Source organism: Lactuca sativa, chromosome 3, assembly GCF_002870075.4.
Source record: "Lactuca sativa cultivar Salinas chromosome 3, Lsat_Salinas_v11, whole genome shotgun sequence".
NCBI classification, from domain to species: Eukaryota; Viridiplantae; Streptophyta; class Magnoliopsida; order Asterales; family Asteraceae; genus Lactuca; species Lactuca sativa.
In genome coordinates, this window is record NC_056625.2 from 8534790 (window position 1) to 8561039 (window position 26250).

Consider the following 26250-nt stretch of genomic DNA (forward strand, 5'->3'; position numbering starts at 1 on the left):
GCTCACTAAGATGTGGTTGTCTATATCATACACCTACAAGACTACAGGATTTAAATTCATGTGATTATTATAATACTCACACGTCCCACCAATCTTTTTCTTTTCTAAACGTTTTTATTAAAATATGAGTTTCTTTATACACATATATCATGGGCAAAAATTTGCTTTCATTTAATGGGTCAAAATCGTTGAAAAGCAATAATTATAGAATGTTTTTTTTAATGACAAAAAGACGATATATAAAAAAAACACTACACTAGGGTCTATTGGTGCCCAAACTTGATTTTTTAATCGGGTCCGGGCCACTTTAAAAAGCGATCCGGTTTTCTCCCAGTGAATCATGAATACTTGTTTGGGTATTAAACCAGTCTTTGGCAGAAAGCAGCAAAAGCACACGCAAAAGCAGCGATTTTTCGCTCTTTGTTGTGATCTTTTTTTCAATCACAGAAACCCGATTCGATAAACTTAGAAATTGAATAAATTATTACATTAAGAAAAGAAACCTAACCTTTATGGCTTTATTGGGATTTGGGGTGTTACAACGAGCACAAGCGAACACACAATTACAAAAGGTGGATTTTTTTTTGTTTTCTTCTCAGGAGAAGAGGGGTATGGGGGACTGGTGAGTGATGTGTTTAAAGATTTCCAATTTAATTGAACAAATAATTATCCGAAAAAAGGGCTGGTGGGTTTGACTGTAATCCCAAGAAATTAAGCTGCAATTTGGTGTTTTGGGTGTTTGGAGTTTGGAGGGAATAGTTGCGCTGATCCTCTTTATATAGTTCTCAATTTCACTTTTTCTTTCGTTAAGATGATAATTATTCATGGGATGATGGGATTTAGTCAAAATTTAATACTTATTATTGATGAAACCCCATAAACATTTAGTATTTATTCGTGGGTCATTTGCCTCTTTATGCTTTGCCAAAGACAAATTAATGCAACAAAAACAATATTGAGACTTTGAGGTGACAGTTGTTTAATAGTCATCCAATAAGATGATAATATTGTTTATATAAATTCCAAAGGGATATACTCATGGTATCTACAATGAGCTTATACAAATTTCTATTACACATCAACAATCAAAGCAAACTTTTTGGCGTTCTTCCTTGTCCTTGTTCATTGACCAGAAGGGAACACCAATGGGATGAGGCAAGAGAAAGATAGCTAGTTTCAATAAACAGTTTAACATAATCCTCGACATTATTTTATTTTTTTTCATATATTTACAGTATCTGGTGGACTTTATAAAAGCTTTTGTTACTTATATGTGACACTTACTTATTTAGATATCATTTATTTCAACAAAGTTCAATTCGTAGTCTATTCCATGTCTATTCATGGTATCGTCTTTTTATCGATAAAGAAGAATATAAGTGTTAGCTTTGAATTTAAAGGGAGTGGTTTGGGTTATGAGCCACGCGAATTCACAGTATCTCTTTGGCCACATAATTAAAGGTGGAACGGGAAGATGATAATATTATGCATCATCACGAATGATAATATAAATGCCACACATAGAGTTATCAATTTGTTTTGGCTAGAAAAAGAAAATCCGCAAACGAGTGAGTGTAATTATTCATAATAATATTTAGACGGATTGAGATAGTTTGACATTTTAGCGTGGGGTTTGCATGTTTAAGGTTAAGATTTTGTAAATATGTTGTGTAGTGTTAAATTGAAACATTAAATATGTTGGAAAAGTAGGATTTGAAGAGGTGGTAAAGAAAAAATGAAAAAATAGAAATGCGTTGTAGTTTGGAAGGTGAAGAGATAAAATTTCCAATAAGTTTAGAGGATGAAAATCACGTTGAAAAGGAAGGACGCGTAAGGAATATATGATATTAATGAAAATGTTTAAAACCTTATAAATAAACGCGTTTATTCTATATTGAAAGGGAAGTGGACGCATATGAGATATATGATATTAATGAAAAAGTGTAAAACCTTATAAATAAACGGGTCTTTTTTGTTGCATTTGGTGTTGATTTTGAGCATCCTCGGTTTACCTAAAAAAAGTTGCTTATAAATAAACGGGTTTTTTCTATATTGAAAATTCATACTTTAACATTATCCATTTAATTTTTGCGTCGTATTATATCAATCTGATTAATTAAAAGGGTTGAAATCTTTAGGAAACTAATTTCTTTTTGACTATTTGAGATAACATCTCGATAACCTCATGAGGTGTTGTCTATAAGTTTTTCAAATATATTTTTATATGTTTTCTAGAGGTTTTCTAAATATTTTTTTATGTTATTTTATTTTCTTCATTTAACTTATCAGCTAGTTTTTAATTCTTATTAATTGTTGTTATTTTATAAGCTGTCGGTTAATCTAAATTTTATTAAGACCTAGTTTTTACTTAGTTTGTCAAAGTAGTGGTGAGCATTTGCACCGGACCAGTTTTATAAAAATTGGTGAACCTTCAACCGAACATGTTGAGTCTTTTTAAGTTCATGTCCAGGTTCGATTCCCGGTTCTTGGATGTAGAAGTGATCATTTGGACCGGATCTATTATACAAAAATTTGTGAACCTTTGACCAGACATGTTGAGGCTTATCAGATTTTGGTCCAGTCCGGTCCAGAGGTCCAAATGTTCAAGAGATCTAAATATCAAGACAAATAAATAAGTTTGTTTACCCTAAACTATTGATGCAAATCCATAATTAATTACATATAAAGTCGTATTTTGTTATTCTTACGTGTATATCTGTATTGAGATTTAAGAGTTGAAGATATTGAAAATATAAAACAAAAATTAAATTGGGGAAAGTCAAAATTATTAAAAGAAACTTATTTCTTTTTAATTTACAATTTCTATATGTTTAAAAACTATTAGAACAAGGCTTGAAATGTTTTCACATGAGCAGGCATAATTTTAACAATGCACAGGTCACATGGTGATTCGCATAGTGGACAGTAACGTCGGTCTTTTTTGTATTTATATGGTTCTTAGAAATTTTAGATAATTAATTTTATATTGCTAATCTGTTTGGTATATATATATATATATATATATATATATATATATATATATATATATATATATATATATATATATATATATATATAGTCAAGATCAAATAAGAAGGAAATTTTTGGTAGGAAGGTAAGAAGTTTTTTTTCTATATATTTTTTTCGCGAACAATCAAAATGAATCATTAGATGATTCATTTATAAGATGATTCACAAGAAAAAATTCTCAAAAAAACATCTTGATGATTCATTTATACAATGATTTTGTTATTATTCACTAAATTTGTCACAAAAGTGATTTTTTTATTAATTTACTTAAAAATGAATCATAAAGATGTTTTTTTGGGAATTTTTTCTTGTGAATCATCTTACAAATGAATCATCTAATGATTCATTTATTTTGTTCGTCAAAAAAATATATAGAAAAAAAACTTCTTACCTTCCTATCAAAAAAAATTTCTTACCGGATTTATATCCTATATATATATATATATATATATATATATATATATATATATATATGTGTGTGTGTGTGTGTGTTGGTTCCCTTGAGAATAAAAAAAAATTAGAGATTGTGAGATATGTGTATAACCGTTTGATTTGCTTATGTTTGTTTCTGAAGCTATGCGGTGGCATATTTGTAATTATGTTGGTAACTTATTAAACTAACGCCGTTAATTTACAATTGTGGGGCTATTGTTGTAATTTTACAAAGATTGATATGAATTTTGCAGGCTACGATACTGTAACCGCTTATTGTTTTCTTTTCTTTCTCGATTGAAGTCTCAATTCGAACTCTCAGGAAACCCTCTTTTTCTTTCTTTATCTCATTTTGCCCTAGTTTTCGTTTCTTACTTGTTATTGAGAAATCGGTAAATATCTTCAGAAGAAAATATAAACGAAGTTGCATCTTCCTTAATCGAAATGAAAGGTTAGAATACGAGCTATTTTTCATTTTATTGATAATACATGTTTTTATTAATTAGTTAATTGTCGTTTTATGTAGATAATGGTGTTTTTTTGTTTTGATTCAGTAGGTTTTTCGTCATTTTAACTTCATTTTGATGATTGTCTCGTTTAGGTTTGATATGTTTTTTATTATGTTTGTTTCTGGTGGTTTTTGATGTAAGTTTTTGTTTATATTTTCACAGATAAGGATTTCAAAAGAAACTATGTTCGAAAAAAATTCAAAAATCAGAAAAATATCGAATGCGGTAGAAGTGTTGTTATTTCCGAAGGTACAGTTCAAAAAAATCATCTATGATTAGAAGTAGAAATAAACATATAACCTAATGTTTGAAGTTATTTTTTGTAATCATAACTGATTTTTTTATTTTTTCAGTGTATTGAACATAACATTTAGTTATATGTTTATTTTTACTTCTAATCATAGATGATTTTATACGTTTGTTTATAATTATTGGTAACTAGTAATGATAAATGTATTTTTATGTATCAAACATGAATATAAAGTTATTTTTGTAATCATAACTGATTTTGTGGTTCTTTTAAGTGGATTGTATATAACATTTAGTTTGTATTTTTATTTGTTGTTCTGTTTATAATCATTAGTGAATAGTAATGATAAATGTATGTTTTATTTTTTACTAACACTATTTTTGTAATGAAAATTTTGTTAAAAAAGGGAATGTAGATAGCTCAAGGAAGACACGCTCATCTTCCAAAAGAGAGAAGGCAAATGAGGTGTCGCAAACGCGTTCAAAGACATCAAAAAAAACAGTTATTGAACAACCAAAAGTGAAGTTGAGGGTTAAGGTCAAAACTGTAAGTAAGAAACGTGAACTATCTGATGAAGATGATTCAAATTTTTGAGTCGTCCTGGATCTTCAAAGAAACCAAAGAGAGAAACTAAAGCTTTGAAGAAAGATAAAAAAGTTGTTGTTATAAAAGAATTTCCTTCATTGAAGAATAGATGTTCACCCGGGTCATTGTTGGGTGTTATTCAAGGTTTAAGTAGAGAACAGAAGGATTGTGTTAGGGCTATAGGATTTGGGAGTTTGTTAGGGATGAAGATGATTGACGTACCGTTGAAGATTGTTTATTATGTTCTTGATCATTTTAATTTTGAATCTTTGAAGGTGGAGTTTGATAATTGTGAAGTTAGTGTTGATAGTAAATCTATTCAAGAGATGTTAGGATTACCATCTGGTGGCTCATTACTTTCAAACATGGATTACATTTCAGAGAATAATGAAGAGAGTTGTATGTTTGAGTGGAAGAAACAATATGAAAATATTGATAAATTGAGATTAAAACAGCTAAAGAATGAACTTGTTCAAACTAATGCTGCAAATGACAACTTCAGAATCAATTTTTTTGGTTCTTTTTATTAATACTTTCTGTGAGTCTACAAGCATGGGTAAATGTAATCTGAATCCATTGTATGTAATCAGAAGAGATATTGATTTAAGTAGCATTGACTGGAGCGATTACATTGTGGATTGTTTAGTAAGGACGAAGAAGGTTTACAATCCAGAGAAAGAATCTTCTTTCTTTTATGGAGTAGCAGCATACCTTATGGTACGTGAGTTATTTTTTGATATTTATTATTCTTGTTAGTTGTAAAAATATGTTTGTTTTTATAATAAATCATATATGATTTTATTACATATAATCATATATGATTATGTAGTATAATTTTTGTTTAATTATATATTACACATCAAAATCATATATGATGTTATATATGTTTTTTGTAGTTGTTGGACGTAGATACTTTCAAGTTTGATCATTTGCAAGTCACACGTAAACGTCCAATTATTTTTTATTGGACGTCAGAGAAGATAAGGTTTCTTAAGGATATTTTACAAGAAAGTGGAGGATTTGGATGTGGACATGTTAATGAAGCATATGTTGAAGAAGAATTTCAAGAATCTGAGTATAATAAGGAGGAATCTGGTGGTGATGAGGTTGAATCTGATGGTGAAGAGGATTTATGTGATGAGGATGAAGAAGATTTTGATGTTAATAAAGTTAGTGATGTGGAGGTAATTCTATAGTTTTATTCATTTATGATTTAATTAGTTTATTCATTTATGACTTTTTATGTTTAAGTATTTTAGTTGTAAGTATCTTTTTTCTTATGTAGGTGTATAAAAGTAAAATTTCATATATGTATCAGATGATGGAAGATTTGAAAAAGGATCTTGTTGTAAAGATAGATGAGGGAGTGTTGAAGTTTCCTCAAAGTCAAAATTTGAAAAATTAGAAATTATTATTTCCTGTTGAAGATTTAAGCACAGAAAGTTTTGATTTCTGTTATGTTTCACAAAAATATAAAGAACCGATATTAACACCTGGTTTTGTTCAAGTTAATGATGAAGATTGTGGGAATGATTTTCTTAATGATGATGAAAATGTTGAAGATTATGATCAAGGGAAATGTTCTGGTGGTCAAGGGGATGGAAGTGGTCCACATGAGGGCAATATTGGTTTGAAGGTAAAGGTGATTATGATGAAGATGATGAACAAGGAAGTGGAAGTGGATGTAATAAAGAAGAGGACATGAATTTAAACTCTGTTGTCGAAAATGTTACTAAGAGTGTGGGTCTAATTGATAGCCAGGAAGGTGTATCTTTTAGTCAATTTATTTGCGATCCAGTTGTTGAAAGTTTTTTTAAAACTTTGGATCAAGGTAGGCATATTTTATTATTATATATAGTTTAATCATATATGATTTTAATTTTTTATATTTGAATTTTATAGGTACTGATGGTTGTTTAAATCAGAAACTAGTTGAAGATGATGTGAATTTGAATTTGACTGGTATTGATGATGGTAAGTATTTATTTCTGTATTTTTAATACATAAAAAATATATAAATATGTTATATAGATGATTCATTTATGATTTTAATAATTTAGGGACTGTAAATTTAGGTGAGGATGATCATAAAAATAAAGTAATTTCAGATCGTACTGTTGATAAAATTATTGTAGCAAAGAAGGACGGAGAATGTGAAGATGTTGAAGATTGTTCAAATAAAAATAAAGATGGAGGTAATTTGTTTATAATTATTGTTTATTCATATATATTTGTGTTTATAATTATTGTTTATTCATATATGATTTTTATAATTTTATTGGGTAGAAAATGTTGAAGATTGTTCAAATAAAAACAACGATTCAAATGAGACTCGATCATTGAAAAATAATCTTGTTTCAAGTTTTAGTCTTGGATTTAGTCAAGATTCTGAAGGTTCCAAGAAGTCATCTCAAAGTCAAATTTCTTCTGAACGGATGACAAAGAAAAAGATTAAGGATAAAGTTATTTTGGGAAACCCAAGTGCTGGTCCAGAGTGTGTTATTCCAAATGTTGATGTTATTGATGCTAGTCCAGTTTCTTTTGCACCCCCTTTGGGTACATTAGAAGGACCATCAAAACCTGTTTCTGGCAAACATAAAGATATAAATGAAGAAGAAACCTCAATAGTGGATGTCAAAGGAAAGAGACAAATGAAGTTTTCTTATGTTTATAAGTCACCATTTAAGAAAAGGTTGATTGATTTTAAACCTAGTTTGACACAAGTAGAAAATGTTGTTTGTGAATGGCTTTTCAGTCTTCAAGGAAATCCAGGGTAATTTTTTTTAATATAATTTTTTATTTTTATAATTATAATTTTTTCTTTTAAATAACATTTAAATAAATATATACATGGATATTGTATTGCTTATGGAAACAGATGTTATTGGGTTTAGAGCTAATTATGAAAGTCTTTATAAAAAAAACCCATTTGCATGTTAGTGTTCTTGACTCATGGTCTCGTATTATGAACGTCTTTATAAATAAATATATACATGGATATTGTATTGCTTATGGAAACAGATGTTATTGGGTTTAGAGTTAATTATGAAAGTCTTTATAAAAACCCCATTTGCATGTTAGAGTTCTTGACTCATGGTCTCGTATACTATATCATGAAGAGAAATTCAAAGATGTTAATTCTCCACTCAGATTGTTCATGAATTCTGACACTGTAAGTTTTTATTTTATTATTAATATTTTTTTATTAAATATTTACATGTTATTAATAATCATTTATGATTTTCTTATATTACAGACTTTGTTATTTGAATATACTCATTTGAATGAAACTGGAAAATATAAAGTTTTTAAGGAGAGCTTTTCTCGCAGTGTTTGTGGTGATAGAGACTTGAAGGTTTTGAAGGATGTTGATATGGTATATTTATTTTTTTATACATTTATATATATATATATATATATATATATATATATATATATATATATTAATATTTTATTTCTAATATTATACATGTTGATGTTAGGTATTTTTCCCGATTTTGAGGCATGAGCACATATATCTTATTGTTATGAATCTGAAGAAACGTGCTTTTGAGGTTATTGATAATGGTGCAGATGATGCTGATTTTGATGATAAGTATGGTGCAGTTTTTAAACCTCTTGTAAGTTTCAAATGATATTTATTCTTTAAATTTGAAATCATATATGATATATTTTATAATTATCATACTTATAGTTTTCTGACTTGAAATCATATATGATTTTCAGAAAAAGTCTTTTTTGAAGTATCTAAAAGAGATCAGTCATGTTAAAGCAAATGAAATGGCTGATAAAAGTATTACTCCAGTAAGATTGACAATGTCATGGAGGACAGTTTATAAAAAAGTGGATTGTGGAGTTTTTGCTATGAGGCATATGGAGAGTTATTTTGGAGAAAAATGTTTTAAATGGAAATGTGGTCTTCCAAAAGAAGGTGGTTCTCAAGAAAAAATTCTGGAAAAGTTGAGAATGAAATATGCAGCAGCAATCTTAACTTCTGAGATTAATACAAAGCGTGATGATGTGTTGAAAGCTGCATATGAGTATCAAAAAGTTGATCAAAAGATTCGTGGTAAGCATGCATATGATGCTCAATGGAATATAGAAAGAAGGTTGTCAAATTTTTTTTGATTGAATATTTTCTTATTGATGATGATATAAGAACAAGGTTGTTTATGTTGTGTATGTTATGGATATTGTGAAGAATGTTTGTTTTTATGATGATGGAAAACAAGTTAATATGTATTTTGGTAGATTTTATTATCTAAGTTTGTTTGTGTGAATTATGTTATTAAATGTTAATTATAAGTGATTATGTTATATTTTTATATGTAATTTATGTTTTTACTATTGATTATATATTGCTTATATGTAATCATTAGTGATTGTATCGATTATTTTTTTTTATTTTTTTGTAATCATAAATGATTATATTTGTTGTACAACACATTATAATTTATTATATCTTTTTCTTGATAAGTGAACTTATCTTTACTGCATGGAATACATCACCATGCAAAATCTTATCTTTGTAAGATTTTATTTTTGTTTTTTAGTGTTTGTATTGAAGAATCTTTTCTTTATAAATGAAAATTGATTGGTACAGCCATATATTGTATTTTTTATAAGTGATTATGTTTGTATAAAGGTGGTAGCCTCATGCTACGCCTTATATTTCTTCAAAGATGAGTCCTTATACTTCCAAATGGTTAGTTTTGTTTATTAATTTCTTCAATTTTATATATCACCATTATTTATTTATGATCTAAACAACTTCCATTTTGTTTCAGGTAAAATATGGAGTCTATAAGTCTAAAAGAACTAATTTTGTTGTATCTAATAACATGTTCCCCATTTTTTCAAGATTCTTGTTCTTTTATTTGTAGCTAGATTTTCATATAGATTGTAGCTGACTCCAAAAACGCCTCTTCCACCATTACTTAAAAAGTTTATCTTCATTGAACATATCAGATCTTTACTAGATGTCTTTGAAGTAGAGGAATGTTGTTCATTTAAAGAATATTTCTTTTTAATGAACAACATTTCTCTACATCAGATATGTAGTAAAGATTTGTTAGGTTCAATGGAGATAATCTTTATAAGTAATGGTGGAAGACTTGTTGGAGTCAGCTACAATCTGTATGAAAATCTAGCTAGGAATATGAAGAACAAGAATCTTGGAAAATGGGGAACTTAATATTTGAAACTTGTGAAATTGTTTGTTATTGAAGATTTTATCATGTTTGATGTTATTCTATGATGATGAATATTGTTATCTTTAGATTTTTTATTAGCAGTGTTGTATATTTGTTAGGAACAATGTTGTTGTATATGGTTATATGTAATGGTTAGATGTTTTTTATGTGTAATCATATTTTTAATCACTTATGATTAAACAAAACATATGAAGTAGTATTACATAATATTTTATGATTATACATATGAATATTGTATATGGTTATGTGTAATGATTATATGTATTGAATAATAGTTATATGTAATCTTAAATGTTTGTAGTAAAATTTAATAAAAGTTTAATCATGAATGAATATATTATCAAATCAAAGAAAGAATTATCAAAGTAGATTAAATCCAGAAGACAAAATCATAGTAAATTCTGTTTTATAAAAAGAGTAAAGTGTACTAAATAAAAAGTATATTATTTTGAAAAAAAAATTATGACTTATTCATTACTGATTAAAGCAGTAAATATCTATGTAGCTTTTGATGATTGTTCTGGTGCAAGTTTGATTGGGCATGTCCGCAAGTTATGAGGAGCCCTTTCTCCACATCCTGAGCATCTTCTTGTTTGCTTGTTTGAATTTTTATACGCTATTTCTGCTGCACTTTGAATTCTACTTTTCTTTCAGCATCCTTTATTGCTTTGAACATTTGGAACATTGATGTCAATGTCTTTTGGAATAGTTATGCCCATAAGCTTTCCTACCTCTTCAACATCTGTCCTATTTTTCTGCAATTCATTTGTAGGATCGTTTTCATATTCCTTCAGCATGCTTTCTGTTTTCTTAACAAACAAATCTATTTTTTCTTTATTTTTTCTTACGTATTCCAAACATGCTTCAAAGTTGTAGTATGCTTGATTGACAGATCTGTTAATTTCACTGTCTCCTGTATCATATACATGTCTACCAAAATTATAATGCCTTGGTATCACATCCTTTCTCCAACGATTCTCAATGTACTGTTCAGGTATCTCCTTAATTCCATGTTTCATGAGTATGTTGAATGCATGTCTGCACAAAGCCCCAAAGCGGTTGAAGTGTTCACATGTACATTTTACATCATTTGTTGGAAGTTTTATTTCTACCTGTTCAAAATAAAATTAAAGCATTAAGTGTTTTATAATCATAAATGAATATTTTTTTTATATTATGTGTTGATTCAACAAAAATTAAAATAAGAATATATTACTTCAAATTCTGTTTTTAGATCACTGTTTTTGTTCAGTTGTTCCACTTTGTATAACTCCCATTCATTTTTTGTTACAAGATGTTTGTATTGGAAGTACCAGGAACCTTTATAGATTTCTTTCTGTATTTCATAAAACAATGTACTTGTATAAACTTTTGCAGCATGTTTTTCTATTGGGCGTGGTGAAATAAATTTATATACCGCCTTCTTTATTTGATGATCAAGCTCTTGTTGTGTATTTCTTTGTTTTTGAATTGTTGTGTCATAGTTCATCATGAAATGTAAAAGTAAATTTCCAGATTGAGAATAAGTGTTGAAGAAGGAATTCATGCTTTCTGATCTTGAAGTGGTTTTCATCAATCAAGACATTGTTATGTCACTAAAGTATGCAGGTATCCATTTGTCACGTAATTCAAACATATCATTGAACCATCTTTTATCTTCCAGATTGAATTCATTAATAATCAAATCTCACTTCTTTTCAAATTCATCAGGTTTGATATGCATGTTCCAAACAAGCTTGTTAAATCTTTTCTTGAAGTCTTTGTTTTTAAATAAATCGCTAGTAACCTATGAATGAATAATTTTGCTTATATAAGTATAAATTATATACATATTTCGATATATCATATATGATTAATCATATATGATTACTGTAATATAGGATATACCATCTATGATTAATCATATATCATATATGTACTGTAATCATATATGTTTAATCATATATGATTATTTAATCATATATCATATATGTACTGTAATCATATATGTTTAATCATATATGATTAATCATATATCATATATGAGTAATCATATATGATTAATCATATACGATTACTATAATGTAGGATATATCATCTATGATTAATCATATATCATATATGTACTGTAATCATATATGTTTAATCATATATAATTATTTAATCATATATGATTATTGTAATGTAGGGTATATCATGTATGATTAATCATATATGATTACTGTAATATAGGATATATCATTTATGATTAATCATATATCATATATGTACTATAATCATATATGTTTAATCATATATCATATATGTACTGTAATCATATATGTTTAATCATATATGATTACTGTAATGTAGGATATATCATGTATGATTAATCATATATGATTATATAATCGTATTATATAATCATATATGATTATATATTGTATCATCATAATCATAATGTGATATATGATAACTTATATTATTATAATCATATATGGTTAATCATATATGATTATATAATCATATTATTAACATACTTAATTATATATCATTATATCAATCATATATGATTAATCATATATGATTAAGTATTTTAATAATATGATTATATAATCATATATGATTATATACAGTATTATCATATTACATACTACGTAATCATATATGTTTATACAGTATGGTATCTGATAATTCATATTATTAGAATAGTTAATCTTATATGATTAATCATATATGGTTATATAGTATGATATCTGATAAGTCATATATGAATCATCTGTCATAATACTATATAATCATATATGATTATATAATGTATTTTTATTATACATTTGCTTGCAGTTTTTTCATTATGTGCCACATGCATAGTCTGTGTCTTGAATTTGGTAAGACAGATTCCACTGCTTGTTTTATTGTTGCATCTTGATCCATTAGAACAATTTTTGGTGCTTTCCCTTCATGAGCTCTAAGAAAAGCTTTAAGCAGCCATTCATACGACTCAATTGTCTCTCTACTCAGCAACCCAGCACCAACAGTAACTGATTTCTTGTGGTGGTCAACTGTTGTGAATGGAACAAATACAATTTTATACCTATATAAAGAAAATGTGTTTAGTACAATCATATTTGATTAATAGTATGTTTGAATTTATATACATTAACTTACTTGTTTGTTCTAAAAGTTGCATCAAAAGATATAACTTCTCCAAACTCTGCATAAAAAGTCTTTTCTCTTTCATCTACCCAAAACATAGCAGCCAACAGATCTCCATCACGTAGGAACTCAAATGAATAATTTGGGTAATGATCTCTAGGATCATTCATTTTATTTATCATTATTTGAGCATCCTTGTAACATAAGATTCTATTTACTCCTCTCCACAAGTTTTTGTAGTCTGTTACTTTCGCCCCTATATATTCATATCCTCCTTTCAAAACTACTCGTATTTTGTGAGCCATTGTGGGACCAATTTTAGCTTTTGATGCACGTACTACAAACTCTTTTTCAGAATATGACATCTTTCTTGCATTTTTCGTATAAGGTCTTTCCTCAATACTTTCCAGTGGGTGGTTGTGCATTTCAAAGAATTTCTTAACTTTGTAATCTGTTGTTCCATAAACATTTTCAAATATAATCTTTGTTGTACACCCGGTAATTATCTTGTTTGAATTTGGTTTCCTCTTGACAGAACTTGTAGCCAACATATCACAAGGTTTTGGTTTATCCTTGCCACCCCTATTGCATATAACATATTTTTCTTTTATTATTTGGCTATTGTATTTTGATTGGCTACTCAGTCTTGTATGAAAACCTGCCATTTCTGCATAATCAGTATACATTTTTACTGCCAAATTTAGTGATTTGAAAACAGTGTTTACAATTGGTACAAATTCTGTAGGGACATCTGGTTTATATTCAGATTCTTCAATTATGTTACTGCAATATAATTCATTTGTTGAATTGGAACTTTCACCTGATAAAAGAAGGGAATGACAAATATGTTATATAATTTTATGTTGTACTAATCATACGTGATTAACGATATGTATTTATATTTTAGTATAAAAAATCATATATGATTTTAGATATTAATATATTATTAGATGTTAAATCATACTTATTTTTACATTGTATTATATGATTGATCATATAATATACTGTGTAATCATAAATGATTATACGTATCAATTTATAAATAATCATACTTGATATTGTTTAATCATGTATGATTAATCATATGTATTTGTAGTTTGTAATATACGATTAATCCTATTTTATGATGTATTATTCATCCAAATGTAATATTAATATAGATTTCAATTTGAAAACATATATGATAAATCATAATTACAAACTATAAATACATATGATTAATCATAGATATGAACAGTCATATATGATTATTCATCCTTATATGATTAAATCACATATTGTATTGTATAATCATATATGATTATTCATAATTTATATTGTATAATAAAAGAATCAGAATGAAATGTAGAAACTATCATGTAATATGTAGTATTAAAACGAATTAGTTGTACCTTCAATACGAATCGTATTTTGAAGTGCTTCAGAAGTGAAAGAAATTGAATTGATTTGTTCGTCGTTAGGAGATGAATTGATTTCAGCTATAATAGTATCAATTGCGATCGACTTGTCAATTTCTTTTGGATGCGACATCATTTTTGAAAATTGATTTTGATTCGATTTTCAAATGCTTTGTTTACGATTGTGAGGTGTTTGTTTCTTCGATTTGAGGTTTGTATCTCGTATTTATGAGGATATGAACTGATGCTCTGTTTCGATCTTTTTTTCGATTTGAAGATTACGAATAATTTGATAACATATTCGGTAAAAATAAGATCTTTTTTATTATATTGAATGAGTTGTTGAAGATTGGATGATATGATTACGTGACTGATACTGAAAATCGATGATTTAGCGATATGATGATTTTTAGAGAAGGAATGTGTCCGCTTTCTCAACATTAATTTGAAGTTTACTATTATACCTCTTAATCATTTAACAGTTGACGTTAAGTTCCATTTGCTGATATTTAATCTCACAATCTCTAATTTTTTATTAATCTCAATGTAACCATCCCCTATATATATATATATATATATATATATATATATATATATATATATATATATATATATATATATATATATATATATATATATATATATATATATATATATATATATAAAAGTTAAAAACGATAGTTTCAACATATTTTCAAGAGAACTATATGATATTCTGTGCACATGTATCTCAATGTTTTTATATTCGTTTGAACTTTGAATATTAAGTGGATGTTATTGTAAACATAAATAGATTCTTTTAATAATTTTGACAATGAGATAGTGAGATCTACCTAAAGGCTATTAAAAGTAAATGATTTTACGATTAAAGCGTGATTTCGTTTTTAGTTTTACACTCTCATTAAATTTTATTTTACTTTAGATAGGGCTTAGAGAGGATAACATCTATATTCTAATGGTTATACTTAGTAGTTAGGAGCGGCATCACGACATCACATGAAGATGAACGAGTTGTGGTTGAGTTTTTCCATCCGGACAACCCGTTTATTCTACGGGTCATGTTCGGGTTTACCTGACAATGGGGCGGGTTTGGAACGAATCGACATTGATCCAAATCCTTTTAACAAATTTCAGTATCCGATCCAAACCCGCTCCGTAACCCATAGGGTTTTGAATAATCAACCTCATACCCTTATCCAACGAATCAACAAATACCCAAACTCGCTCCATAACCCGTAGATTTTTTGAATAATCAAACACATTTTACTTAAATCAAAAAATAACATTTATAATAAAACAAATGTTGATTTAGAAAACATATTACGTACTCGAGGACTTTCGATTGGAAATAAAATCATTGCTATAGTAACTTCCGTTTGGTTTTGTGAATGTCGATTTCTTCTGTTTGATAAATGAATTTGTTGATTTATAAATGAAATTTTTGATTTCCTGATGAAATATAAATGAAATGACATCATGACTCTTAGTAGAAGACTGTAAGTTTAGATGTCGAGTCATCGGCTCCTATGTAAAAACAGTTTAGTCTTTGTCATGTTCTCTTTGGGTTTTCAATTGGAATTAAAAGTAAACTTTAGGCAGTATACAATATAAATATATAATTCAAATATTTATACGGGGCAGGTTATAAACGGAGCGGATCAGTGATGATCCATATCTGACCCTTTTAATAAAAAGGTTAGCGGATACGGATCGTTAACGGGTAAACGGATCAAAAACTATGCTCCAAACCCATATAATTCTTAAGGGTTTGGATCGGATCAGCGTCACAACCCGCTCCATTGCCAGGTCTATTTGTAAATAATTTTGCAGGTTGACCTGTGAAACCGTTTATTTTATTAGATATATAAAAATGAAAATATATATTTATTAAATAAATAAGATAGTAACAACTAATAACCCGCCCCGTATGGGATATTTAGACTTTTTTTCATGATTCTGACCCACGAATTTGAATCTAGCACGTGAACTTACGAACCCATATAATTAAACGAGTTATGATGGTTGACTTGTTTGTAGCTAATTTAGGTTATTGTTGAGCAAGATGATATGAATATTCATATAGGTCATGTCTAGGTTGAGCATTTATGACCCTCCAACCCTAGCGATTGCAACCCTAGTTACACTATGTTTATATAATAATTCAAATTTTTTCTTTCTATATATAGCAACATATAAAAATTTAAATTTTATAAATTTAGAGTTTCATATATGTAATTTAAACAAAAAAATCAATATTTTATATTTGTCCGGCACACTTTAGAAATATCATTTTACTCTTTATCAATTTTTAAAATATCATATTTATCAAAATCTTTATTGTAAATATATTAGAAATCTATTTTATATATATATATATATATATATATATATATATATATATATATATATATATATATATATATATATATATATATATATATATATATATATATATATATATATATATATATATCATTATAGTTAAAAATATTAGAATCCATATTCTCCATCTCCTAAATTGATGAAATAATTTTCAGTCATGATATTAGAAACATGAGCCCTCTCCTAAATTGCTTAACTTTCTTCTTCTTCTTAAACTAATCATTGATGAACTATTGTTGCGATTTATCTCTATTTTTAAGTGTTTTTTCTCTTAGATTTTACATCTGATCTAATCCCAAAATTACTTTCTGAGAAAAAAAATCAATAACAAACTGACCACATTGGAGTTTAAGATACAACACTTGCTAACATTTATTAATCCATTATGACATTATCTAAAACTATATCCGTTGTAATTAAATACATTTAGATCGGAAGCATCTAGATGGGTTCCACAACTTCAATTCCATACCATAAAAGGAAAACAAGATTAACGAGAAAATTTGGTATTATTATTTGTAGTTTGATAGAAATTTTCATGTGAAGAGCAATTAAGTAATCCAGATTCCAGGTGATTATCTGGCACATTGGTTTGGGCTGAACCAAAAGGGGGCAATATCGCCTTTTTATTTTTTCTTTATAATGATCTTAAAATATATATATATATATATATATATATATATATAAAAGAACGAAAAATACTTAAGAACGTTACAAATAAGAATTTTGATTTTTTGATATTTTGAAACTTTATGAAGGTAATATACTATTTTGAAATTGGGCTGGACAAATATAATAATTTTACCATTAAAAAGTAAATATACAAAATTCTCCATCTTATAAATATGTTATCATAACTAATATAATATTTTTGGATATACATCAAACTATAATATTTTTCTAAACACACACACACACACACAAACAAAAAAAAAAAAAGAAGCAATCAAAGTTATTTTATCACAAACATCTAATAAACGGACAACCAAAAAAAATTGAACACATCATGTGTACATTATTACAACATAATTTATGAAAATGATGATGTATGTAAAGAAGATTCGAAATCACAAAATTTATTGCAAATGTATGGAACTACAACAACAAATTGACCACACAAAAAAAAAAACTCGTAACGTACGACCACAGTTAAATGGAAATGGCATTTAAGGGGCTCCCCTACCCAATATGTGGACATAATGACAAATATGATAATATCAAACCTAGAAAGATACAAGGCATGTTAAAGAACAAAACCACTTAAATTAAACTTATGTAGAAACAATTCGCAATCCTTATATCTTATAAAAATATAAAAGTATTAGTATTGATAAACTTTAGATAAGTAGAACTAATCGATCATCCCAACTATGAGATACTCTATTCATATCCTAAATTAATGTGTACAATTGAGATCTACCCATTATAAACAAAACTTTTTAGATTTGAATATTAATCAAATAATAATAAGTCAATAAGATGTAGTTGTTTAGTCCCTTAATAAACTTGCGCAGGATATGTAAAATAAAATAAAAATAAAGAAACTGGTTTAAATTATTTATGATCAACTAAGATGTGGTTGTCTCAAAGTCTCAATCATACACCTATAAGATTTAGATCCATGGGATTATTATAATACGCACACGTTCCCTCAATGTTTTTTTTCAAACGTACTTATGTATCGATATGGCCTCATGGGTACAAATTGCTTCAGGTTGAAATAAAAAATTAAAATATCATGATTCAGTCATCGAACGAGCAATTAAGTTTTAATTTTGGAACTTAAAAAATTTTATAGACCACTTTGTTGAAACTCATCCGCAAACCATTGCAATTCAATATGATTTTATTATTTTCTTTACGAGTGAGTTATTTTGATTATTGTTAAGTTAAGTGTATCTCATAAACGGACATTCTGTTTATGAATAATTCGTTTCTTTATTTTAAGAGGCACACGTTAATTAGAATATTATTTACCACTTCAAGCTGGCATAACGATGATCAATAGACATTAAATAAAATATTCCAAAATGAAGTTGACCAAAGTATAATTCTCATAACCTTCGACCTTAAAGTGACATTTCAACTAGGAAAACAAAGTTAAACCAAAATACAAGGACATTAAACGAAGGAAGGAGGAAAATGGGGGGATTATTTGATTGTTCCAAGCTTCTCGTTGCTACTTCCACTAAGACTTCCTCGCCAGGTTCTTCTCCGCAAACAAATTTCAGTGGAAGCAGCAAAAAGAAGCTGAAGAACATCTTCCCCCTAATTATATAAAACAAAGAACACATATTTATTATTACATCATAGATTTTTCTTAAAACAAAAACTCAAACCCTTGTTGTTAATATTTCTTCCCATTCAACCATCTTGATTCATATAATCTGGCTTCATCAGGAGCAATCAATTTCAAGGCATGATGTATGCATTTGTGATACGAGAAATCTTCAGCTGTTCCATCTACTCTTTCCAGAATAAAACATCGTGTATTTCCATGCTTCGAGTGGTTCCCCACCTAATATCATTATTTATATGTTGTAACACATTAAAAAAAACAATAAAATTTTATTCGGTTCTCTACCTTAATTTCGTAGGGCCCGGCTCCAATCTTCTCGTCACTTCGAGGGTGCAATAACAAAGCTTTCCATGCAACAAGCTTGTCATCTTGACTCAACTTGTGATTAACATCATACCTATTACATATTATTTATACATATCATTAATAATGATTCAAGAATAATGAAAGATTATATATATACCCAAGAAAAAACTTTACTTGTAGAGTATATGCTTCAAATCTTTAGACAATCGCTTAATATCTTCAGCCGAAATATGCTTTCTCAACACCATTTTCATAATGTCTGTTCCACCCTCTGCAGCAAATTTATGATACTGAAACAACGGGGCAGGAGTTTTGTTGCCACTTTGCTGCTTATTATCATCATTAACCTCAACCGCCACCTCATCATCAATTTCTACACTCTTGCTCAACAGACTGTACACGTCTTCTGGTTTATCAATTTCATGTTCCTGTGTCATATTATCAAAACATAAAATACATAAAAGATTCAGATTTTGCAAAAATAAAATAAAATAAATTGTACCTTTCCGGAAAATATAATATCGAATCTTGATCCAGTCCCGAGGGCGGGAACTTTTCCCCATGATAAAGCATCGATTGTGCCCTCGAGTTTGTCTGATGCTCCGCTTTTTGCTGCTTTCACAAAGCAATCGGAAGGATTCTGAAACGAAAAATAATCCAATTTTAAAATACAAGAAAATTAAAAAGTTCATGGAAAACATTAAAAGAATTTCTCCAAATACTCACGGAAAAACATGCTTGGGTAAATGGTGAAGAAGCAGACATTTGTTTTCTCTGAATCGATAGGCCTTTAGCATTTATAGGAACAAATTCTCCTGTAGCTGATAAACAGTCTGCAGCTAGAGCCAAATGTTCTGGAAGTATGCTTTTTCCAGTATCTGCTATGGCTGATTTTAGTGTCTGCATTAAGGAAAACCAGTTACAACTTTTTTACACTGTCCAATGTATGTCTAACATAGTACAATTTGTCATGTCATGGGCATCATAAAGGAAAATGATGTATTGTGAAATTGAAAAGAATATGGTGAAACATACAGAGAGAAAATGGTTTCTTGCTGCATCAATTCCTTGAGCCAAAATCACATCCTCAATGCTATCTGGATGGCTTCTTTCCCAATCAATCATATCCATGATTTGGATACAATCGTCCACTAAAAACCTCCAGAAATTCCTTCTTTCGCAATTTTCAGACATGAAAACACGCAAATAAAGTTCACCTGAAGAATCTCTACAAGATTTTGATGTTTTTGGATAATCTTGCCACAAGATGTCCACTTTCTTCACGTTTGAAGATCCTAAATAGCATGTGATATGACAAATGAGAAACAACTTTAAGATAAAGATTAAGAGAAGAAAACGTTATTTGAAAGGGTAGGAGCATTGTAAATCTTTGATTCTTAAAAGTCTGATCTAAGAAGCAAAGATGACAAGACTACCCTTCTAGACACGACTACATCTTGAAGCTTTTTCTCATTTGTAAAGATCACATCTTGAGGAGATTAATGGATGCAGGAAGTTTATAATGACCTTTTATAACAGTTTCTAGAAGATATGGCACGACTACATCTTGAAGGAGATCTAATGAACTGCTCGAGTCTTCGATTATTTGAGCAGTAATAAAAATATTTTCATCATTCTCATTCATTGCATCATCTTCTGGATAATTTCTGAAAATTAATCAAGAAATCTTGTAACTAAGAGGATGTTTGAACGCATCATCAGATAAAACAAACATTTGTAGATATCATCATACTTGGATGCTATCTGTAATTTCGGTAGAGTGAGTTTTAATTTCTTCAATTTGATAGAGTCAGTGCACTTTAACTTCAAAGCATTGATAATTGACTGCACTTTTAGTTGCTTTCTACAAGCAGCTTCCTGCAAGAATTACAAAAACAAGACCAAAATGACCAAAACACCCTTTGGGTATGTATAGATAGAGAGATAAAAATGTAAAATTTGTCGCATTACCTTGCTTATACGAAAATAGCAAATCCAAGGGCTAACATGAGCACGCTTTCCAGTTTGTGGGGAATAGCTAGTCAACAAGAATAGTCAACAAACTTTCCAAAAAAGAAAAATCAAACAAATATAAAAGGGAAAAAAGATCTTACAATATGGTTACAAGTGAAACAACATCTTGAAACAATAACTTCTCCAAATGGTTTTTAACATCTATAGCCCCATATTCAAATCCATTCGTCCATCTTTTAAGTTTTTGAGACAAAAAAAGTGATGCAGTTTTGTTACCACTAAGCTTTCTTACACCACATTCAAGCACTTTCTGTACAATTAAACAGAAACTCCATTAGATTATATCGAACAAAAATGTATAAATTTTACAAACTTTCCCCTTTTTTACCTTCAAGTTTAACAGAGGCGAATTCTCGAGTGCACTGATTGGTTGATCCAAGGCACCATAAGCCGCCTCTGAGATGGCACATGCCGCCAATGAACCCACCGGAGCACCGCATTCAGCCTCCTCTAAAAGTGACTCGCTTTGACCATAAGAAAACTGAACAAGTTGATTCCCATAACAACTTCTAACTGTTCCATCATATCCAATGTAAATATCTCGCATGAAAAACATTAATTTTCGAAATAAAGTTCCGGAAATATCCGCATGTCCACCAAACGAAGCATCCCGATTTGTCACCGAATGAACAAAAAGCTCCAACGGGTTAAGACCCGACAAAAACGAGCTCTTTATCACACCATAAGGAACATACCGGTCTATCCCCAAAGGAAAAGACGAAACTGCCCTTTTGTGATCATTCCATGAAATGCAAGAGAAGTCTCTAGGAAAGTGGAAGGAAAGTGGGACCAAAGAATGTTGATACCCCACACACATACTATGCTGCACAAACTTCAACATGTTTCCTTTACTCCCTGCTTTCAACATTGAAAGAAACGAATTCTCTTTAGTGGCATAATTGTAAATAAGATTCTGAATGTCACGAAACACTTCCTTGAAAGCAGAAGCTGATGCCCGACTTAATGCAGCTGAAGTTTGCTGATCATGACACAGTTTATTGGAATCCAATTCATTGTATGCTTCATTTTCGGGCAGGTTTCCGGTCAGAAAATCTTGATGGGGATCCACCATTAACAGCTGCCCGTGAGCTTGCCTCTCTGCTTCAAGCAACCCGTAAAGAACTTCATCATTCATATTCGTTTGTGAATCAGAAGAAAGGTAGAGATCCAACAAAGAAACACTAAACCCCCTCATTGACAACCATTCGATAAGCAATTCTTGAAAAGAATGAAGAAATTCAAGAACCTCTTTCCCTTCATAGTTCTTGATCAAGTAGCTGTATAGATTCTCCTCACCTTCTTGTAAACAAGAAGAAGGATTCAACACACTTACAAATTCCCCTTTTTTAATTTCAGTCCCATTTACACCGACATCAAAATCTTTATCCAAAACAAGACTAAACAACTGCCTCCCAGTCCATAAACAAGATTTAAACATCTGAGAATGCTTCAACTTTTTCATGATAGCTGGGAGTTTTATTTTCTGATTTGCACAAAACATTTGAAGCTGTTGCAACTGTGGTCGATTGAAAAAAACCCCATCTTCCAACATCAAATGGGCAGCAGTCAAACTATCATGACTTAAAGATAATAAATTTTTACCACTTTGTTTATCAACCATTTGTTTTTCCAATGAAACAAGTTCAGCAAGCTCAACCCGAGATTCCAAAGATTGAGGAATGTAGCCATGAAGACTGTCTCCATCAAAATCGCCTCTCAAAGGGGAACAAATAAGAGGGTTGATTGAAAGAACACAGTCAATAGGAAGAACTTTGACCCGAAGGGCAATTAGGGAATGTGAATGAATAGATGGAGGGCGATTAATCAAAACAATGTCTCCATCATGAAGAGGTCGATAAACCGTGTCACCAATTCTTAACTGATCTCCATATCTAACTGGAACCAAACCTCCTCTTCTTCTGATAAAAGTTTCGCCCCTTTGAAGGATTCTTAAACCACATGATGCGTTTATTTTTTCCCAATTTAATGAATTCAGTTGCTCTGAAACTAGCATTGTTTCTGCTATATGATGAGGGACGCCTATTTCGTTTAGTTTTATGTAAGGGTCACCTACACACACCATTCTGAAACAAAAATCGGTTCTTTTTCCAAGACTTACTTCTTTTATGTATTTTAACCCATGCATTTTGGAAGGATTATCATCATTGTTTCCATTTGTATTCATTCGAAATGAAGGCTTCTCTGCCCGAATCTGCAGTGTTATCAAAAGTTCAAAATTTTAGGACGAGGGCATTTACGTCTTTTTGTTCCATCTTTTTGGGTTTAAACTAAAAGATTATGATGTTTGCTAACCTTTGAAAGTTTAATGCACTCAATTACACATGCACTAAGTTCGTTTGCAGTGCCTCGAAAACCAATCATTTTTCTATAGGCTCTTGTGCGTTCATCCTGAAATCAGAAAATTTTATGTTACTTGATTATACAGGAGGGTATTTCTGGAATTTAAAATGTTTGACGGGTATAAACAGAAACGTACAAATGTCAAATTTTGTCCAAACTCTGCTACACGATGACAGTTGGGAGTTAAAGGGAAGCTTTGGAGAAAAATCTTGTTTTTTTTTCCTAGAGACCCTTTGAGAAAGCTTGGATTAACATCTTTGAGTATTTGATACACCTAAAGATTGTTGGAAATCAATATATGAGCAATTAGCACATCAATAATGCCAAAAAATAGCAAATGTCATCAAAAGGGTACCTGTGCATGTGTAAGAACTCTTCGGTTAAAAGATGAAAATGAATCTTCTTGTTGAGGGTCACTAGGAACAAAATCCCAATAATCAGGAGGTAAGCTTTTACCCGATATGAGCTTTCTAGAACTTTCTACAACAATTGCAGTCTTTCCAAATACATCTTTCATGGAAACTTTAAACTTCATAGGTGGATAAACATCTCTAAAGCCTCTCTGTTAAAAGAAAAAAAAAAAAAAAAGGAAAACACCTTTTCACAAATTGTGTACCTTAAAAAAGAGACAACATAACAATTTAGAAGATACTTACATCACAATATTTGCAAATTTTCGGCATTTGAACGATGGATTCCATGTCAGTTTTCTGTATTTTCAAAAAACAAAAAATTCAAAAAAATTTTAATGCTATGATTTAATTTCATACAACTCATTATAAAATGTTGTTCTTGTATTTTACTCTGGTACTAACAAAAAAAAACATGCAGCATAATACCTGACCTTGGCCTTATCTTTTTTAAGGTTTTTACATCCGGGACAGATTTTATTCAGAATTTGTGCCACTTCAGGTAAGAAGTATGGATGAAGTATTGTGAACGGAAATTTTATTAAGCCTATGTGACCTGTGAAATAATCATCGACTGAATTAATTTTTTTTTATGAAATACAAAAAAAGCATGAAAAATAAACACCATAAGTCTTTTCATACCTTCACATGTTCTATAATCTTTGGCTCCACATGTATGACACTGTGATGCGGGATTTGGGAACCCCAATGCAGGGTCTGTTACTTCATTTGGTACAGAGATTTCCTTCACGGATGCTTTTTCCTGTTACATACATGATTATAAATTATTTAATTAGATTTGACTATTTGTACAAAAAGGTGTTGAAAAAATAAAGAAAAAAGATATGATCTGCTTACGGCATCTTCTTCAGATAGAACTTTGAATCGAATGCCTGTAAGAACTCCAGATGGCACTTGTTGTTCTACATACACTTCATTGTCCATCAAACTTGATTTCTTTTTGCTTATTGAACTCCCTACTGAAATCGATAAAGTCAAAATTAGGGCTCTTGAACCATGTAAAGCGAGAGATTTTATGATCGAGAGAAAATATTTGAAACCCGAACACAAAATCAATCTACACGTAGAACACGACATTGATCGTCATCATCAAGACCACGAACATGAAGAAAAATAGAAACAAACCCCTGTTTGATTGAACTCTTGAAGGATGTATTGCTCATTGAATAACAGAAGTAAAATTCCCAACTTGTTATTACAATGTTCATGCATCAATCGCCATAAAAAAACTACAAAATCCTATAAAACTCTTACCCGCATTGCCGAAACCCCTTATTATGATTTCAACATGCAAAAACACTCGACAAGAACACAAAACGGAAGATGATCAAGAAAATTTTCGTAAACCCCAGAAGAAAAATCATAAGAAAAGGCAAGAACAACCTAAACGTTACAGAAACATGTCTTCAGAACCTCGACATTGATCAACATCATCAAGAAGAGGAACCAGAACAAAAATAGAAACACAACCAAGATTGGGAACGTGTTCTAGATACACAAACATAATCGAATCACGAAAAAAGGTCACCTTTTTATCGAATCTTGGAGAACCCTTGAACGAGAAAAGATATCCTTTTATTGGTTTTTGAGCAGAGAGCAGGAGAGGTACTCCCAAGAAGCAAAAGGGTTTTGTATTGGGAGTGCTTATTGCTTATTATTGCAACAACACGAGCAGCCTCCCTCGTTAATACTTACGCCTATCACCTCAATATTCCCCTAAAATATAGACGCGTAATTGAAGATTTAAGAGAGTAAAAAACTATAAATATTGAGAGGCTCAGGGTTGTAAATAATGGGAAAAGTCAAGGGTAGAAAACAAGTACTATAATACTTACGCCTATCGCCTCAATATTCCCCTAAAATATAGAGGCGTAATTGAAGATTTAAGAGAGTAAAAAACTATAAAT

At 29.6% G+C, this 26250-nt stretch overlaps 2 protein-coding genes across 5 annotated transcripts; both read right to left on the minus strand.

Moving 5' to 3' along the window:
* Positions 1 to 10669: 10669 nt before the first annotated feature.
* Positions 10670 to 14663, minus strand: LOC128132717 (protein FAR1-RELATED SEQUENCE 5-like). The gene is made up of 7 exons (XM_052769633.1): positions 14525 to 14663; positions 13146 to 13953; positions 12810 to 13071; positions 11711 to 11805; positions 11437 to 11575; positions 11236 to 11355; positions 10670 to 11131 (listed from the first exon to the last, which is right to left on the minus strand). Exons 1-7 carry the CDS (start codon positions 14661 to 14663, stop codon positions 10670 to 10672), a joined length of 2025 nt encoding a protein of 674 aa, XP_052625593.1.
* Positions 14664 to 18948: 4285 nt separating this feature from the next.
* Positions 18949 to 26241, minus strand: LOC111920789 (DNA-directed RNA polymerase IV subunit 1). Of its 4 annotated transcripts, none has more exons than XM_023916346.3 (19): positions 25872 to 26241; positions 25181 to 25299; positions 24965 to 25085; positions 24757 to 24878; positions 24569 to 24622; positions 24268 to 24474; positions 24049 to 24186; positions 23865 to 23960; positions 21880 to 23763; positions 21632 to 21801; positions 21489 to 21555; positions 21271 to 21395; positions 21045 to 21184; positions 20553 to 20812; positions 20244 to 20417; positions 20020 to 20157; positions 19692 to 19945; positions 19497 to 19608; positions 18949 to 19430 (listed from the first exon to the last, which is right to left on the minus strand). In XM_023916346.3, the coding sequence occupies exons 2-19, from the start codon at positions 25265 to 25267 to the stop codon at positions 19260 to 19262; spliced, it is 4320 nt and encodes a 1439-aa protein (XP_023772114.1). In that variant the 5' UTR covers positions 25268 to 25299; positions 25872 to 26241; the 3' UTR covers positions 18949 to 19259. The 4 variants fall into 4 exon arrangements, with proteins under 4 accessions (XP_023772114.1, XP_023772113.1, XP_023772115.1 ...); XM_023916345.3 differs by having other exon boundaries at positions 25181 to 25302; XM_023916347.3 differs by lacking the exon at positions 25872 to 26241 and adding an exon at positions 25598 to 25845 and having other exon boundaries at positions 25181 to 25302.
* Positions 26242 to 26250: the final 9 nt, after the last annotated feature.